The sequence below is a fragment of the Osmerus eperlanus genome, chromosome 4 (genome assembly GCF_963692335.1).
Source record: "Osmerus eperlanus chromosome 4, fOsmEpe2.1, whole genome shotgun sequence".
NCBI lineage: Eukaryota > Metazoa > Chordata > Actinopteri > Osmeriformes > Osmeridae > Osmerus > Osmerus eperlanus.
Genome location: NC_085021.1, coordinates 20966382 through 20984233, shown reverse-complemented (window position 1 = coordinate 20984233; position 17852 = coordinate 20966382). Strand labels below are relative to the sequence as shown.

The following is a 17852-nucleotide window of genomic DNA, read 5'->3' as shown; positions in this document are numbered from 1 at the left end:
CGCCGTCGCGTAATCCAGCGCTGTGAGGAAGTGCAGCCCGCCCGTCATCCTCAGGAGACCCCGGCCGCACAGAGCCCGCACGCAGCTGGACGGATGGGGCGCGTTGTGCTCGATCACAGCCTGGAAGTCTTCCAGCGCCCCCCGGTGGTCGTCGGAGAGAAGACGGGCGTAACCTCTCAGCACCTGGACCGTGTTCTGGTAGCTCTGCTGGCTCGGTCCAGCGGAGGCCAGCTGGCTACAGATGGAGAGAGCCTCTTTGTGTTCGCCTCGTAGCAGCAGGCAGTCGGCCAGGCGCACCCTCAGCTCTCTAGCGCCCCCGTCGGACTCCAGGTGGCACAGCGCCCGCAGCTGGGCTACGACCGGGTCCAGCAACTCCACGCCCTCTGTGGATCGCAGGTCGGGCCGGGCCATGACGTTCTCCCTGTAGCCAGACAGACCTCTTTCTGCCTGCTGGCGGAGCTGGACGCGGACAGCTGCTCCCGTGCCCTGGTCCACGAACAGTCTCTGAAAGACCATCCTGGCTGTGGCCGGATGCACCTCGAAGGTCTCCCCCAGGTCCCTGCACACCTCTGCGGCCCGCCCACCTGCTGAGAAGAGGGCGGCCGCCCGGCTGGTTAAGAGGCTGGCTCGTCTCTCTGGCGGCAGACCCTGGCCTGCCTTGCCCTGAGCTGCTGTGCTTGACTGGACTCTACTTGGCTGATGCGGACCATTAAGGATGGCCGAAAAAACATCTGCACTCTCTTCAAACCTGCCCGTCGAGAAGAACTGGGCCGCTCTCAGCTCCTGCACTCTCGAGTCCCCTGGTAAAACTTCCGTCAAGAACTCCAGGAAGTCTGAGGTGTCCGCTGGGTCGAAACCTACAACCTCCTTTATACCATTTCCAGTCTTCACCTCTGGAGTCAACAACATGTGTTTGTGTGATATTTGCTCAGAGAACGCTGTCAGTATTTTGGGCAGGTGTTGAGCCTGTCGGCTTGTAACCTGTCTCACCGTCTCCGATTTATTTTCTCTGAAAGCCTTGAGGTAAAGAGTCAGACCTTTGGGATTGTGAGGGTGAGATAACAGGCACGCGAGTGCTCGAGTCAGCTCCAAAACGACACGCGTGGCACCTGCGGGGCGAGGGTTTCGCTTTCCTTCCAGGAGAGTGGAGCAGCGTGCAAAAATCTCCTCGCAGCCCTGGCTGGCACTTTTTAGGACAGACTCCATTTTGAAGAGCGAGGCTGATAAATTGTTGGGGCTCAGTGTGGACAGGAATACAGCTGCTAAACCTTTGTTGAGGCCTTCCATGGACGCCTGGGCATCCCCACGCCCATCGAGCCAGTCTTCCAAAGTGGAAATAACCCCGGATAGCCTTAACCTATCCAGGCTTCTCATGTGTGAGACCGTGGATCCAGCATGAGTCCTGAAGGCAGTGGTGTATAGGGCGGTGGCCCTCCCTAACTCTCCAGCCTCCAGGTGTTGGTCTCCTTCTTTGCACATGTCTGCAACTCCAGTCCCAGGCCTTGGAAGGCCTGTCATGGTCAGGTTGCTCCTCACTCTACAGCTGTTCTACTGATCCGGTGGACTCCACATTACTGTTCACAGAGACTGAGAGATGGGGTAAAACTATTTCAAAGTTCTCAATTGATTGTCTTCTGAGTCTCAGATGACAGGGTCGGATGGCTGAGCGGTTAGGGAGTCGGGCTATTAATCAGAAGGTTTCCGGTTGGATTCCCGGCCGTGCAAAATGACATTGTGTCCTTGGGCAAGGCACTTCACCCTACTTGCCTCAGGGAGAATGTCCCTGTACTTCCTGTAAGTCGCTCTGGATAAGATTGTCTGTTAAATAACTAAACGTAAATGTAATGAATCTCTTAACCTAATCAACAAACATTAAAAACACTATTTACAATCCCTAACTCTGTCGTCCATGCATACCTTTTGGCCCATTTATAGCCTAACAAAGTGTTGGCTAGTATGTTGTACAACAGGAATAAGAATTTCTTACCTGTGTTTCTTACTGAGAAACATGACATTTTTAACAAAGTTAAGCACAAACCAAGGGCAATCCACCTCACGAATCACCAAATAGGGTCACATCTTCCCAGAGGAAAAACAATTAAGAAAAACCTCGTTCCCAATAGCTTCTTTTCAGAGCTTCGAACACAGAAGACTTGAAAACATTTTTTAAACTACGTAGGCCTACAATATTGTAAACAGTAGACTAGTAGCCCAAGCAAACTGAACAGACGCACAGCATCTCAACACTTGCAGATTCACCATTCGACTCAGCCTTCACAGAAGTATGTCCACGACAAGAGACAAGACCTAAAAACCACGACCCCATTGCTGTAATTCAATACTGCGTAACTTGCTACAAAGTCAGAAATTGAGGGCATCTTAAGCTTGCATTTAAGAATGTTCCGTTTTGCGACTCGTATCGGGACGATTATAATGACATAGACACTTACATCCAGCGTTTCTTGATCCCCTTTCTTTACATCTTTGTTCCCTACTTTTGCGCGACCCAGTGTCTGTTGTTCCCGTGGGCATGTGTCTGGTTACCATGGAAACTATTAACGCTCGCGTCCCATTCAGCTCAAGTTTAAAACGGGCTGCATGGAATTGAAAACAACCAAGACTACCAAGTTAAATATAGCCTAAATGTATTTTCATGATAGACAAGTAGCCAATAGCCTATAAGTATCAAAATTAAGGACAGCTTCACAGGCGTTCTTGTTTTAAGAGTGATAAGACATTTGGATCTGAATGTATCTACGCTATGGCTTGTAATTTAAGTTAGGATACAAATGTGTCTTTGAACACAACAAGAACATTGCACTAATGCTCCAACAACTTTAGATCAACATTTTTGACTACCACTGCCATCTTGCGGTACTGACACATACCGCTGATATCCCTTCATCACTACTGTGCTAGATGACGTAGAATACCCATTTATGTAATCCATGACTCTCATCATCGCTCAGCCTACTGTAGCTAGACTACTAACGCCACTTAGCTCGAGGGCCTCCATATTGCACGGTTTTCTGTCCCCCCACTATTTGGCCCTCATGTTGCCCTCATTTCATGGTGATATAATATGAGAGATAAAATGTTCAGTCACGATTTGGAGCCTGTTTCCGTTTTTTGTTGTTGCAGTAGCTAGAAGCGATGAGTCGCTCTACGAGTTCTCTTTATTGCTGTGTTTTCAACTATTAGCGCAGTGCCCCTTGAAACGCTAGTGAAATCTGTGCCACTTGGCGGCGAATACGTTTTTATTTATCGCAAACCACTCATCCAAACGACAACACGGTGCCACTACTCGTCTTGATTCCTGAACCATTCATTTCAACTTCATACAATGCCCGGTTCTCGAGATAATCAAGCCACAGAGACACACACAAACACTCCTGGACTCATAGATACAGCATCTTTATAATTTAACTAAATAAACTTCATTCATAAATTTCATTTTATAAAACCAGGGAGGCGAGCACTATATATAGGTAGCTACCTATATATAGTGCTCCTGTACATTGAATAGACCCAACCAACACATTTCACGTTTTCTGATAATATGAACATCATCCGTCATTATTAACATTTCCGAAAGTGACCATAAACAATCAGTCAAAATAGGATTTTACAATTCAGAAATAAATAAATATAACCTTATTACTAGTGTTGGCATCCTTCCTTACCCAACACACAGTAGGCTATGTGTGTTTTCTCTCAGTGATATAAAGGATTTCACTGATGTGTCAGATGTGGAAAAAAACTGAAAAACAGGAAGTGGGCTGAATTGACATGTTTGCTGGAATGCAGTATGCATCAGTGTGTTTGTGTGTGTGTGTGTGTGTGTGTTATAGATGATTGAATGATTAAATATTAAAGTAATGGAAGATCCTTTATCATACATCAGTGTAGCTGTAGTAGTTGAGAAATGGCAGGGCTGTCATAGTCAGTTTGCCTAGTGAGGTTTCTGTGGTGATGTTCCATTTGACCGTGTGAAGGCTAAATACAACTTATAAGATAAACCTTTATATCTATCTGGCTACATGATACTGTTAGGATGGCACATGACAGTTCATCCTATGTAGCCCCGGAGGTTCCATGTTGCAATTTAATCCATTTTTGTCATAGGGACCGTACGTCAAGGACTCAAAGAGTTATTAGGTCTTTACCGCAGGTTCGAAAGGGTATGAGTCAACGTTACTAATAAATAACTTCAAACAGACCAAGGCTTCTCCTAGAAGATCTAGATTACAAGTGCTTGCAGGCAGCTGTAATTTCATGACTAATAGATTCATAACTATAAAGTATGGTTAATCAACTTTTATAATCATAAACAAACAAAGGGATGCTTGCTTGGTCACAGTCTATGGTCCCGTGATGCTGTATGATATAATTGAGAGTCACTTCTATGAGAGCCCAGACTGCATTATGTAGACACAGAACCGTTTATTACCAACGGCAGTGTGTCTGAGGTCCTATGACACTGTACCAAACATGGACGCCCTAAAACTGCCACCATCACAGTTTGGTGTCACCCACGTCTCCATAATCCTGTGAGGCTGCGGTGACGTCACAGGCTGGGTGACTAGCCGGCCAGCCCCGGTGCACCACTGCATCTGGTCCAGGCTGCTCTGCAGCTGGTGGACGCACCCGGCCAGCTCCATGTACTGCAGGGCCGAGTAGACGTGGTCCAGAGTGGCGGCCGGTCGTTGGCTCCACAGCCGCAGCATCAAGTACTGCCTCTCCAGGGAGCCGGTGACCATGCCGGCCTCCAGCTCCACCCGCTCCATCTGGCGCTCGGGCACCGCCAGCAGGCGGAGGAACTCCTTCCAGCGGCGCAACGGCACCTCCTTTATGATGGCGTAGAGAATGGTGGGGGGGATGCGGTCGGGTTGGGACTCTTGCCTGGGGACTGGGGGAAACAGGAAGGAAGGGATTCAGTGGAGGACTCTTGCCTGGGGACTGGGGAACACAGGGAGGAAGGGATTCAGTGGAGGACTCTTGCCTGGGGACTGGGGAACACAGGGAGGAAGGGATTCAGTGGAGGAGAGCAGCCGGCTGGGAGGGTGACAGAGAGACAGAATGTTGTTTAACTAGCAACTGTGAGAAATCGAAGCTTGATGCCCCAGTCTTGGGGACGATGCCCTTGAAAGGTATTGTTCTTGATTTTGTCTCGGTTGCGATAAGAAAAAGCGGAGCTAAATGTCATATGGTTTGTATCTCACATCTTTCTGCCTGTGCACCAAAGGCTTTGAAAAAAAAGACTTGTGGCTTAAAGTAAAAATAAATAAAAAATCTCCCTGGTACTTTCAAGTTTGGTTCTGTTTTACTCTGAGAGATGTTTGCAGTAAATGACGAATAAGGATGGAAAGGCTTCAGAGGGTGACATCATGAGTTTCACACATCCAACCTCACGATGACAAAGAAAGGTTGAGCCTCACCACACTGTTAGTGTCTGCCACAGCCTACCTTTAAAAAGAGAAATGATGTCGAGAAAACTCCTAACATTTAGGTTTCCTCCATATTAGACAGACTTTCCTCACTGACACCGATATGAACTTATCAGGTGATGGGTGGGTGTTATGTCTCTGTTTGTGAGATTTCACATTCATTAGAACGGATGTATGAAATTTGGCAAAGTTTACAAAAAGGATATGGCAATTTCTCAAATGAAGGAGTGGAGAAACGGCTTATCTGATTTCAAATTTCCTTCGTAGTAGAACTTCTATGTGATTCTCATCAGCAAGGATCCTCCACTTTCCCAGTTCCTGACACGTGACTGACCAAAGATAAGTGGTGCGCTGACTGAGCAAAACGGAAAGAGTGTCGCTGTTTCTCAGTACCTCACCACATCAAAGCATTTACCACACCACATCACAACACAGCACAAACGAGAGCTGTTTGTACGAGGCAGGAAAACACAGGGACATATTTCCAGTAGTATTAGCACAAACAAACTCATTTGGTTTTGAGTTGTGTTTTCAAGGCAACCTAACTTTTTCAAATTCTTTGCCATATGATAAAAATGTGACCATTCCGCTGGTCAACTGTTGGTTGGTTAATCTCTTAATTTGCCTGACAAACTGAGACTTGTGCAGGGTTAGAGATGCTGCTGTGATTTGGAAGTTGTGTGAGTTGGACGTTGGAAATGTAATGGGAGTCAGGTGGCTGAGTGGTTAGGGAATCGGGCTAGTAATCTGAAGGTTTCCAGTTCGATTCCCGGCCGTGCAAAATGACGTTGTGTCCTTTGGCAAGGCACTTCACCCTACTTGCTTCGGGGGAATGTCCCTGTACTTACTGTAATCGCTCTGGATAAGAGCGTCTGCTAAATAACTAAATGTAAATAATGGGGTATTATTGAAAATATAGATGCTTTATTTAATTATGTATATAAATATAATGTATAGTACAGAGACTTTAAAAAGCTACATGAGCACAGTAACAAAATACTTTGGTCTCCAGCACTAGGTTTTACGGGTTGATGTCAATCTAACAATCTGTAATCTCAGGAGAGATTGGCTGAGGAACAGTGATTTTGAGGCAATCAAATCAGTCCCTGTACCATAGAAACATGTCTACTCGTTGGACTTACTTCCTACTTGTGGATTATGCAGCAAAGGTGTCACATGGATTAGATGTTCTGTCCTGGACTGAGTCTGGAAGGAGGGCATAGTGGGGGAAAAACACAATATGACTCAGTATAGCATGTCCAAAAAACAACAACTGCACTGTAGTCTGACACTGAAGCAAATGTCTTTGTGTGATTCACTAACACAAACAACACTACTCACATTTTGAAAGTATGTATGGAATCTATGACCTTTAGTTTCTATAGTTTTTTCCCCTTGCATGTACTCTTTCAGTATCTTCTGTCACGACTGACCCACACAGATTCTTATCCAAAGGAAGCAAAAGTAACATGAAAGTAAACACTCACGGTTGAAGTTATTACAGGACAAGGCTGATCTGCTTGAAAGACAGACATGGATGTTATCTCGGGGTTTCCTGCTGTCAGTAGTACAGATATCACTTTGATTACAGAACATCAGGCTAACAAGAATCAAGCAAGTAAAAGTGAACATTCATCCGTGTTTTTGTAAGCTGTAGTTTAAAACACCGAAGGTGCCAACGAATGTCATGAATACCGTTGTGTTGGAGGCCCTTTGCAGATAACTCCAAGTCCTTCTCCCTTCTCAAACAAGATTTTCTTGAAGTAGTGAGGTAGATCCCAATAAAAATCAGGATGCCAGTGACAACCAGAGTCAACAGAATGATCAGGGGAATCATCTTGGAGAAACTGAGATCTGCGGATGAAGAAAGGTTGAAATTCCAGCTTCAAGTTTTTCTGTCAAGTACAGTTATGTTTTTTTTATGTTGTTTTTTTGGGTCCTCCAAAGACTAAAGAGATCCACAAACAGTCACTGAGGCTGTTACAAGACCTTTGGGATGGAGTGCTTCTTATACAATACATTTTCAAAGAGACCAAAGATGTTCTGGGATTCTTTCAAACAAAAGTGGGGAAACGTTACCAATAAAAACTAAAAAATGATTGATTCAAATGTATAATGTCAATTAAATTGAACAATCCCATCTACAATGATTTAATTTATCCTTCTCTGCAACTGATACACAGACATGTCTCGATTTCCAGTCAGTGTTGGGGAGCAAGGTGAAGGAACCAACACAAACCTTCAGAGATTTGGCTTTTGTATGGGTTTGGTGATATGGTAAAGCTTGAGTTTTCTTTTTGGGTTGTGAAGGTGGTGGTGGTAGTAGTGGGGCATCTGGCCACACAGTCTTTAGAATCCTTACAGTCACTGCAACACAGACAGGAAATGGAGGGAAGTTGAAGGAGCAAAATTATGGGTATACAGTGCCTCTACAATTCATGTAACACAATACTTTGGATATGCAAATGGTAAAAAAATTATGTGATATGTAATAGTAATGTAGAACAGGTTTTAAATTCAACTACACGAGGTGACTGACCACAGCTACATACACACACACACAAATGGTATATAAAATACGAATACAAATACGGTATATTTTAAGTACGGTATATTTTAAAACTGAGGAGGTTAGTATCCCCTAAGCCGACCAGAAACTATAAACAATCAGAGAAGCCAAGAACACTAAGTTGGAAGATGACATCATAGCATTTCTGGCACTGGAAGGAAGTGATCAACCTATTAACCTGAATTTGTGCTCCATGTTCTGTTTGACATGGTTTTGGCATTAGCTACCATCTGCATCTTTTAGTTTCAAGTTTGTTTGTATTTCATCAACAAAGGAAAGTGTCTTATTTGTCTTATGTGGCATACTGCCTGTGGCAAATGCATTTCAAATGCCTGGATTTTTTTTTATCATCAATTGAAACTGCATAGAAAGTCACTGCAATACAACAATGGTCAGTTCACACATTTGAATTGTGCTTCTATATAATGTGGTTCAAATGACTCAATTGTTAAGTAAAATCTGTTTTACTGTTAAAATATGCTGCTAAAGCTTCAGAACGGCCTTGTAACTTTGGGACTATGCCATGTAGAGTATGGCAAAAATAGAGGTTTGAGTAGTATCTAAGAGAGTTACTTCATATTTGTAGAGATTAGGCTTCCATCTGGTGAGGTTTCGTAAATCTTGCAAATCTGGCATGCCTTCACCTAGTCTTAGTAAAAGCACTCTTCACATGAACAACACTTTTCATACTCACTTAACACATAGTTTACACAAAGACTCAGGGTTCTCCTGGTAGTATCCGTCTTGGCAAACACACTTTGTATCATTGTTGGAAACACAGGCCTGCGTTTGCACTTGATCTGCAAAAATAAATATATATATATATATATATATTGTATTGATTTGGATAGAATATATCTCCAACGTATGTCACAAGGAAGCTCATAACTAACAGGCCCTCTACGACGTAACAACCTTACTGCAGTCTAGTTATAGCATCTATCCTTGAAATCCGGCCTTACAGAACCTTTAGTCATAGTAAAATATTACACTTACTTTCTTTACATACACTACATCGGTTACACTCCTCTACAGAGTTGATTACTTCAGTGAATGAACCCACAGGACATTTGACGCAGTTGTGGGTTTGAGTATTGGTGTTTGCAGGGCATTTTTGGGCATAATAGCCTACAATGGAAAAACAGTGAAATCATGATATTGTCAGACATACAAAAAGATATACATTATAAGTTGACTGATTAAATCTTAAATTAGTATAGAATAATAAAGAAAATTCTTTTTTTTTTGGTTTACCTACTATCCGTTATAATTGTGGAGAGAAGACATGATTAGGGCTGGTGATAGTATCACTCTGTGTTCCTTACCTGCTTGACACTGCTCCTCGGTGCAGCTCAAAGCAGAGTGAGTCAACATCAATAGGACAACCTGGAAAGAGAAGGAAAAGGTCTTATGGATAAACCTAGCACAGCATGCTAGCTTGTAAGTAAATTAATTCACTGCAAAGCATATTGTACACCTCTAGTGTAACTCTTATTGAAGCATTATGAATGCCTAGTTACCCAAAGGGTTAAGCGATAAAATAATACATCTTCAAAGATTTGGATCAACAGAAGAAAAAAAAAAACACTATTACATTGTGAAAATAAATGTAGATACTCACCAGTGAAAAAAACATTCTTACAAACTTGTTTTAAACCAAAATACTTGTAAAGATCATAAAGCCAAAGCAACTGACATAAATCTAAATTTTGAAATAAATCTGAGTTTGTATTAAAACACTCTGCTGTGTTGGAAGGAAATTAGTAAAGTGAGCTTGTTCAGAAATTCGGAGAAGTGATATTAAACAGGAAACAGTGACAAACATCCCATTTAATGCCTTTCTATTGGTGGCTATGATGGATACAGTGATTATACGTAAGCAAGGTGCTTCTGATGAACTGCTGGCATGTTATCTGGTAAATTTCTCGTGACTGAAAAACGGAAGTATGAGAGCAACAGTAGTGCGACAGATTATTTGTTTTCCGAATTATAAAAGAATACCCAGAAAAAATACACCACAAATGAAAGAAAAAATATATATATTTCGACAGCAAACGCTCATTAGTGTTTTAGTTCATAATTAGTCCACATCTGGCCAGCTGTGAAATCCATAAGACCCTAATTGAATCGGCCAGTTAATGTTACTATTGCATCTTGCGTGTTTATAAACAACTGTGAGGCTTAATAACGCCATTATAAGTTGTGGGGGCTATTATGATTGCATGTCAGTCACCTTATCCATGACTAAGAGCCAATGCTGTCTTATAGCAGGCGCATTTCTTTTATCACAAAACGCGATTTCGCATGTTATAATGTCAAAAATGACCCAATACGACTGTCTGCAGCACCCAGAAGTGAACAAAGCGACCCGGAAGCGCTGAACCGATTGGAGGCAGGCAGAAAGAACATCAAGCTTTTATTATAAAGCTAGCTTTACTCGCTAGACTAAAATCTGCGATCGGAACATCAGGTATGGATTCAGTTATTTTGGGTGTTTCCATATATGTGCAATACTGTAGTAATAGGCAGTCACCAAAAGCGTGCATTGTGCAGAAAATTGAATTTCTAACCCTTGGTTCGTCATAAAAGTTGCAGAATTTTAAAAATAGATCAAAAGTGGACGCATCTTGGCCGCAACGAGCATCGTCTCTCAGAGGATTTGAAACAAATTGGTTACACTGTGGCATTTTATTTTCAAATGAAATGATCTAATCAGTAACATTGAGGTGCAGCATGCATCTTACCTATGTCCGTGCTATTTTGCAGGGCATGGTTGTTGTAGGAAGTGTCCGTGTTTTTTTAGAGCTGGGGAGGCCGGGCTATTCAAACCTGCAATTCGGCGTAAACAATCATTCATGCTTTTGACATAATAAACACACCTTAGTGTCACGTTCAGCCTCTTTGTCAAGACTAACAGATGATCCCAATTTTGGGGGGCTGCAGAATATGGCGTCCCGCCTTATAAAAATAACTCAGGCTGCCATTTTTGTTTCTCTTTTGTCTGGAAATGTTTTAACAAAACTGTCTGAGAATGTCTGAGTCGCACTAGGAGAATCGCACCGCCAGATTGTGCATTACTAAAATCCACAGACCACGTGAAGCATCTCTTTACGTGTAGGCTACCAGAATAGAAAAGTTTGCATGCTATTTAGTTGAGTTGAGGCACTAAATATTCTAATCATATTACAATGTCTAAATAATTGATTTCTTCTGACATAAACATATTTCTATATTATGTTTAAATACATACATTTCATAAAAGGAAAAAGCCCACGATTTACAAGTGTCTGGGTACGTCATGTGTGATATATCACACTGTAATGCAGTATAATAAAATACCGTTAGTAAGATAAACAGACTACCGGGATGAAATAGTAGAAATAAGTATTATAAATATATCGTCCATAAAATTTTAAACAACGGTGAGAAGTCTCTCAATTGTAATGTTCTTGACAAACGAATACCTGCACATAAATAACCATATAAGCCTATCCTTTACACCGTTGGCTATTTTCAAAGGTATCATTATTATAACTTTAATGCCTTTATCATACTATTTCTGTCTCAGGATGGCGGAGCCTCGATTCAACAACCCATATTTCTGGCCTCCACCGCCCTCTATGCCTGCTCAGGTAAGACTATTTTAATACTAACCCCGCAGTTCTACATTACAATGGTCAGGTTTCCCAAACCTAGTCGTAAAACAAACAAACCGATTTTTTTCTTTGTTTTGAGTGGTTTTGTGTCCATGTGTTAATACATCCGTCACAAATTTGCCTGATCACTATATGCCAGTAACATAACATTTATACTAAGCTCCATTTAACACTTGTTTTCTTTTATATTGAACTGCAAACAGTTCTGACTTTATTGTTTTATAATCCAACAGTTAATACAATATTAACCAATGACAAGAACATATTTATATTTAAAGCAAATATACAATGATCTGAAAAAAAAATCAAGATAGCAGAAAGGGCTTCTCATTGTGCCAGTCGATCATATGTAGCATCCGTAAATGGCGCAACGACATTCACGCAAGGCGTCCGTTTTCTGTTGAGCATGACCCGTTAACCCTTTCAGCTGGATAACCTGGTGCTCATCAACAAGATCAAGGAGCAGCTGATGGCTGAGAAGATACGACCTCTGCACCTGCCTCCCACCTCCGCCCCCTCCCAGCAGTCCCTCCTGGTGACCTCCTCGCCCTCAGACAGCGGGCAGCACAGCATGCCCAAGCCCCAGCAGGTTCCTGGGCACCACCAGCAGGGCTCTGCCCAGCCCGACATCGCTCTCCACGCCCGCCCGGCCTCCAGCTCCGTGTCAGGTACTGTCAAGAAGGATCCCCGACCTTTTCCTTTTACTTCAAGCAGATTCTCTCTTCAGAAGTTTTCCCCCCACTTTTTTCCGCCATACGATCAAATGATCCGTCTTGCCTTGTTTTTTTCGGTGACACAGACGTAAACATGGATGAGAAATCGGCCGTGAAAGCCAAGGGCCTGTGGGAGGACTGGCACATGCGGCAGATCGTGGAGCAGCCTTCTAGAATCAATCACCGCGCAGGTAAGGTCACCACGCCTCCTCACACACACAGCTCCGTCTAAACGGATGGACCACTCACAAATGTTGCACCCATACACACAATACTGTAAGCAAAGCTGGCCTAGTCCTTACCTCTGTGTACGTTATTTCCACGCAAGCATTAGGCTACTTTCCCAAGCTTGTTCCGCAGTCTACGGCATCTCCAGCGCGAGCAGGGCTTCTGAACGTGCGTGTCAGATGGCTGAGCGGTTAGGGAGTCGGGTTATTAATCAGAAGGTTGTTGGTTCGATTCCCGGCCATGCCAAATGACGGTGTCCTTGGGCAAGGCACTTCACCCTACTTGCCTCGGGGGGAATGTCCCTGTACTTACTGTAAGTCTCTCTGGATAAGAGCGTCTGCTAAATGACTAAATGTAAATGTGTGCGGTGCACCCCTCCCCACTGCAGGTCTGAACCAGTCGTCGCGGGGGGACGGTCACGGCACCTCAGAGGCCCTCACCCCCACCACCCCCACCTCCAGCAGCCAAAACCGCCACGGAGGCGCCCCCTCCGTCAACATCATATCTGGGTTGGCCAGTGGGCCCGGCATGGAGCACATGAAGGCCGGAGGCCTGGCGGGCCTCCTGGGGCCTCCGCCAAAGGCTCCTCGAGGACGGAAGAAGATTAAGGCGGAGAACAACTCCGGCCCTCTACTCGTGGTGCCCTACCCCATCCTGGCCTCTGGAGCAGACCAGGGCTGTATCTCAGTCGCCCCTAAAGAGGGGAAAACCTACAGGTGAGGATACTTTGCATTGAAAGGTATTTTGGGGGGAATAATACTATACAACAAAAGATACATTTCCTGTCTTAAACCGTCACTTAGATAAAAGTATATATATAATTTTTCAGGGAATTCACTCACTCGTTGTTGTTGCTGCAATCGTGCTCCAAATCTGGTTTCAAGATTAAAAGCAGTGTAAACTAGGCCCTCCGTGCAGTGCATCATGATCACCTGTGTGTATCCCTCCACCCAGATGCAAAGTGTGCCCGCTCACCTTCTTCACCAAGTCCGAGATGCAGATCCACTCCAAGTCCCACACGGAAGCCAAGCCCCACAAGTGTCCCCACTGCTCCAAGTCCTTCGCCAACGCCTCCTACCTGGCCCAGCACCTGCGTATTCACCTGGGCATCAAGCCCTACCACTGCTCCTACTGTGAGAACTCCTTCCGCCAGCTTTCTCACCTGCAGCAGCACACCAGGTCAGTTCAGGATCCGGGAAAACAACGGGAACAGTCATCTGTGCATGTTTGACTCAGTATTACGTGACGTTCTGTTTGCGGCCCCTGTTACAACTCGGTGTACTTCTCATCCCGTGTCGTAGAATCCACACTGGTGACAGACCGTACAAATGTGCCCATCCTGGATGTGAAAAGGCCTTTACCCAGCTCTCTAATCTTCAGGTCAGTGCTATTACTGAAAAAAGATTCGGTAGAGCTCAGTGGTAGAGCATTTGACTGCAGATCAAGGGGTCACAAATCTCCCCATGTATGGCGCTTTGGATACTAACGACTACTTAGACGTTATAAATACTAATAATACTGTATACTACACATGTACTGCTACTTACCAGCTGTGTTTTCCATCCTGTTCCAGTCTCATCAAAGGCAGCACAACAAAGACAAGCCGTACAAATGTCCCAACTGTTACCGTGCCTACTCAGACTCCGCCTCGTTGCAGATCCACCTATCAGCTCACGCCATCAAGAACGCCAAGGCCTACTGCTGTAGCATGTGTGGCCGTGCCTACACCTCAGTGAGTACCCTCAGCATCAGAAACACCCCACACGGTCAGACGGTTGGTCGACGACTGACCGTTCCTTGACTCTTAACCGCCGAAACGCAGTTTGAACTGCGCTGACTTCTGATCCTTGATTTTTTCTGCTATGCCGTCTACTGTATATGCACTGTTTGTATGTCGCTTTGGTTCAAAGCATGTGCTGGAGAAATCAAATGTAAAAAATGTAACATAATGCTGTACGTAGTTAAGCCCAGCATGTAAACTGGCACCAACGTCAAGACCCTTTCTCCCAAGTAACAGTTTTCTTTCTAACCTGTATCTTTCCAGGAGACATACCTTATGAAGCACATGTCCAAACACACTGTGGTGGAGCATCTGGCCAGCCACCAATCACCCCAGCGGACTGAGTCCCCAAATATCCCCATACGCATCTCCCTCATCTGAGGTCCACAGCCCATCGGCGTTACGTTGGATTCGTTTTCTATGTAAGGCTGTAGTTCAGGGGGGTCCTGCACAGAAAAGCCGTCTACATAAGGCCTACTTAAGCACCAAACCACACCTGACTGGCTTTCAGCGAGTTCCATTTGATTCAGACTGTTGGGGGTGAGTGTGTGGTGCGAATCTTTTCAAATGTAACTGTAGAATGTGTCTGAAGGAACGGACGGCTATTACAGTCTTGTGTTGGATGTAATAAGCACTGACTTAGGCATTATGTTGGCTGCCATGCATTGGCCCTTCCAACTGCCATTTTTTCTTCCATTAAATGGGTTTCCAAAATGTACCAGACTATATTTGCCCTAATAAGGAATAGAGAAATACATGTTTGCTGGGTGTATTCTAGAGACATCCAAAGATAATCTTTAAAGCACTTTCAGGCCTTGTAGTTTTGGCTCAAATTGTTTCAATCTTTTAGGATGGAAAAGCAAAGGCATTGCTTGAGGCAGCTAAGAGTAATGACTGTGTCGAATTGAAATGTTGTGTTTTTTTTTTTGTTTTTTTTTTTGCGCTTCGTTCTACTTATTTGTATGCGTTTACAGGGTCATACGTATAATCATTGAGAAAACAGAATTAAATGCATAATTATTTTATACGATTGTAAGTTTTTTAGATATTGATAAGTTATCAATTAAGCTACACAAACTCAAGTGCACAGAAACATGGAATTAGTATTTTTTATCAAGGACCAGTTTCTCACTATTCATAGCAATATTGTTTTATTGATAAGAATCACATGATTTGACACCGATATTATATCACACTTGGGTCAGATATCATTTGCAAATACTGTCAAATAGGTGGGTTAACTTGTTTGAACCCCTGACATTAAACTAGTGGACCAGTCCCATAATCTGTCAGTGTACTTTGACCCAAGTCTGAATCAAGAATCTACATCTAATCAGATTTGACTGGCCTGGGAGTGTAGCTAAAAGCTGTCAACCGCTAATGGGATTTGAAAGCAAGCTAACGGGAAAAATACAATTCAAGCCTTTAGTGGTACTTGACACAGCTCTTCGAAGGCTTTCACAAAAACTCATGATGAGCATGTTGCTAATGTCATTAGCAGTTTTAGCTTATGCCTGATGAGATAACAGTAAACAACCAAGAAGCCGTTAAGAGGTATTTAGCTTTCACAGAGAATGGTGCTTCGCAATACTTCCGTATGATTAAGTCAAGTTCTCACCGAGTGACTCTGGCTGACAGTCATTACTCAGACAGAGTTGTGAAGACTGTGACAGAGAAATCCAGTGTTGTGGCTTGCATGTTCTATGAGTATTATCCATTAATTTCTACTCTGAATACTAGAAATATATACTGTAGCATTTGTAATCAGGCTCAAATATACTGTACTTGTATTGACTTCTCTGTAGTCTCACAATTTACGTTACTTTATTTTAATCGTAGTACCATGTCAAGTCAAAGCTATACCTCAGCTGGGTGAAACATAAGCTGCTTCATTGATGACAGTCAATGAATTAAAACTGAAAAATTGTTTTAAGTGCACAGTTGGACCAAAAGGTGACCTGCTATTTGTGCATAATCTGTCCCCAGTTCCTTTGACACAAGTTGTTCCAATGTAAAAACAAAAGAATCCTTACTGGTTTGCAAGTGCAAGCCAATGCAGTATAAGTAAGTTCCGATGCTTATTTAGCATACTATAAGTTGATGTGGTGGTGTTTCTGCTAAGTTCTACTACTATTTTACTTTCTTCATGCTATATACAGTATTGATTGATGTACTCTTACTGTAACTTTACCCTCTGGTTACTGTGGGTGGTACTAATACTCTGTATTATTCAGAGTATTTAAGAAAAGGTGCTAAGACTAGACATTTATTTAAGATGGAACTGACATGTAAAATACCTATAAATATTGTAGCTACAGCTACCAATAAATGTAATATGTTTTCAGAAAAGTATAACTCAAGCTACTGGCCTGGAAACAGACATTTATGCCAACAACAGACCCTGCCTCTTCAACTTACTCTCTTTTGAGAGAATGGGGAAATGTACATGTTGCTTCACTGTAAAACATGATACTCATTTATAAAACCATTTTTCCATACTGTTCTTTCTATTCACATTTTGTACAGGTATGTTTATGTAAGAACTTACTGTAATGTTTTTTTTAGTTTTTTTTTTTTACCGTATATTGATCATTCGTTATTAATATTCATGTTTTATATCAGTTATTTACTTAAAGCCTTAACTATTTTATCATAGAACAACCATTCTATTTCCATACTCTGTATTGTGTTCTGCAGTATTAAGTCTTGTAAACTTTTTTTTCCGCATGGAATATCAAAACTGTAATCTGTATATTAAGTGTTAACCCATGTTCTCTATGAAAAGATACTGTACAAGATATCTGTACATTTATTACACTTTTTCCCATCTTGCATTGTGGTTTCATATAAAGTTTCCAGACAACTTCATATGCACAACCAAGACTGAGAAGTAAAACTAAGAATATCAATGTTAAAAAAATCTTTGTATCTTTACCTTGTTTAATAAAAAGACTGTTATAAAACAAGATAATACCATACACTGTATGGAGCTGCCATTTAAATACCCCAATATTTCATATATTTTAGGTAAATAAGAATGCATTAACACAGTTTAAGATTCCATGTTTATTTATCAAAATAAGCTTTGTGTCTTACAAAATATTTAATTTACACGGTCGCTGGTTATAGGCTAATTCATGACATGCAAGTCTTAAAATAGTGGCCAGTATTGTTGATTATTATTGTAACTCACCCTCAAGCTTAGCAGCAAGACAAAGTTATAAACTTCATCATTACAGGCACAATGAAGACAAAGTATGGGTTTCCAAGATGTACCTAACAAAATCAACTACTAGGTCACCATTCTTTGTCCAATATCTAAAGGCTACAGTGATTTGATGCATTTGTACTTGGTTGAAAGGGTGAGTAGATTCAGACCTAAAGGCAAACTTTTATAAAAGATACATTGTAAGTGTCAATGATTCATTGACTCAGCAAAGCACAGATTACAACTAAAGG

At 42.6% G+C, this 17852-nt stretch overlaps 3 protein-coding genes across 3 annotated transcripts in view; 1 reads left to right on the top strand and 2 right to left on the bottom strand.

Annotated features, from left to right (window-relative positions):
- Positions 1-2121, bottom strand: part of ttc34 (tetratricopeptide repeat domain 34) — a 3025-nt gene extending 904 nt beyond the window's left edge. Inside the window, exon 1 of the mRNA XM_062460553.1 lies at positions 4-2121. Within this exon, the coding sequence (XP_062316537.1) occupies positions 4-1518 (1515 nt within the window). The 5' untranslated portion in view covers positions 1519-2121. The remainder of the gene's footprint in view (positions 1-3) is intronic.
- Positions 2122-4423: 2302 nt separating this feature from the next.
- On the bottom strand, positions 4424-10983 carry si:ch211-112c15.8 (tumor necrosis factor receptor superfamily member 1A). Its single transcript, XM_062460204.1, has 9 exons — positions 10761-10983; positions 9342-9402; positions 9013-9144; positions 8711-8816; positions 7687-7814; positions 7143-7301; positions 6935-7005; positions 6590-6653; positions 4424-4909 (listed from the first exon to the last, which is right to left on the bottom strand). Exons 2-9 carry the CDS (start codon positions 9388-9390, stop codon positions 4473-4475), a joined length of 1146 nt encoding a protein of 381 aa, XP_062316188.1. The 5' UTR covers positions 9391-9402; positions 10761-10983; the 3' UTR covers positions 4424-4472.
- znf362b (zinc finger protein 362b) lies at positions 10379-17349 on the top strand. The gene is made up of 9 exons (XM_062460203.1): positions 10379-10486; positions 11585-11648; positions 12100-12340; positions 12472-12576; positions 13002-13329; positions 13568-13792; positions 13915-13993; positions 14187-14345; positions 14658-17349. The coding sequence occupies exons 2-9, from the start codon at positions 11586-11588 to the stop codon at positions 14772-14774; spliced, it is 1317 nt and encodes a 438-aa protein (XP_062316187.1). The 5' UTR covers positions 10379-10486; position 11585; the 3' UTR covers positions 14775-17349.
- The last annotated feature ends 503 nt before the right edge of the window (positions 17350-17852 follow it).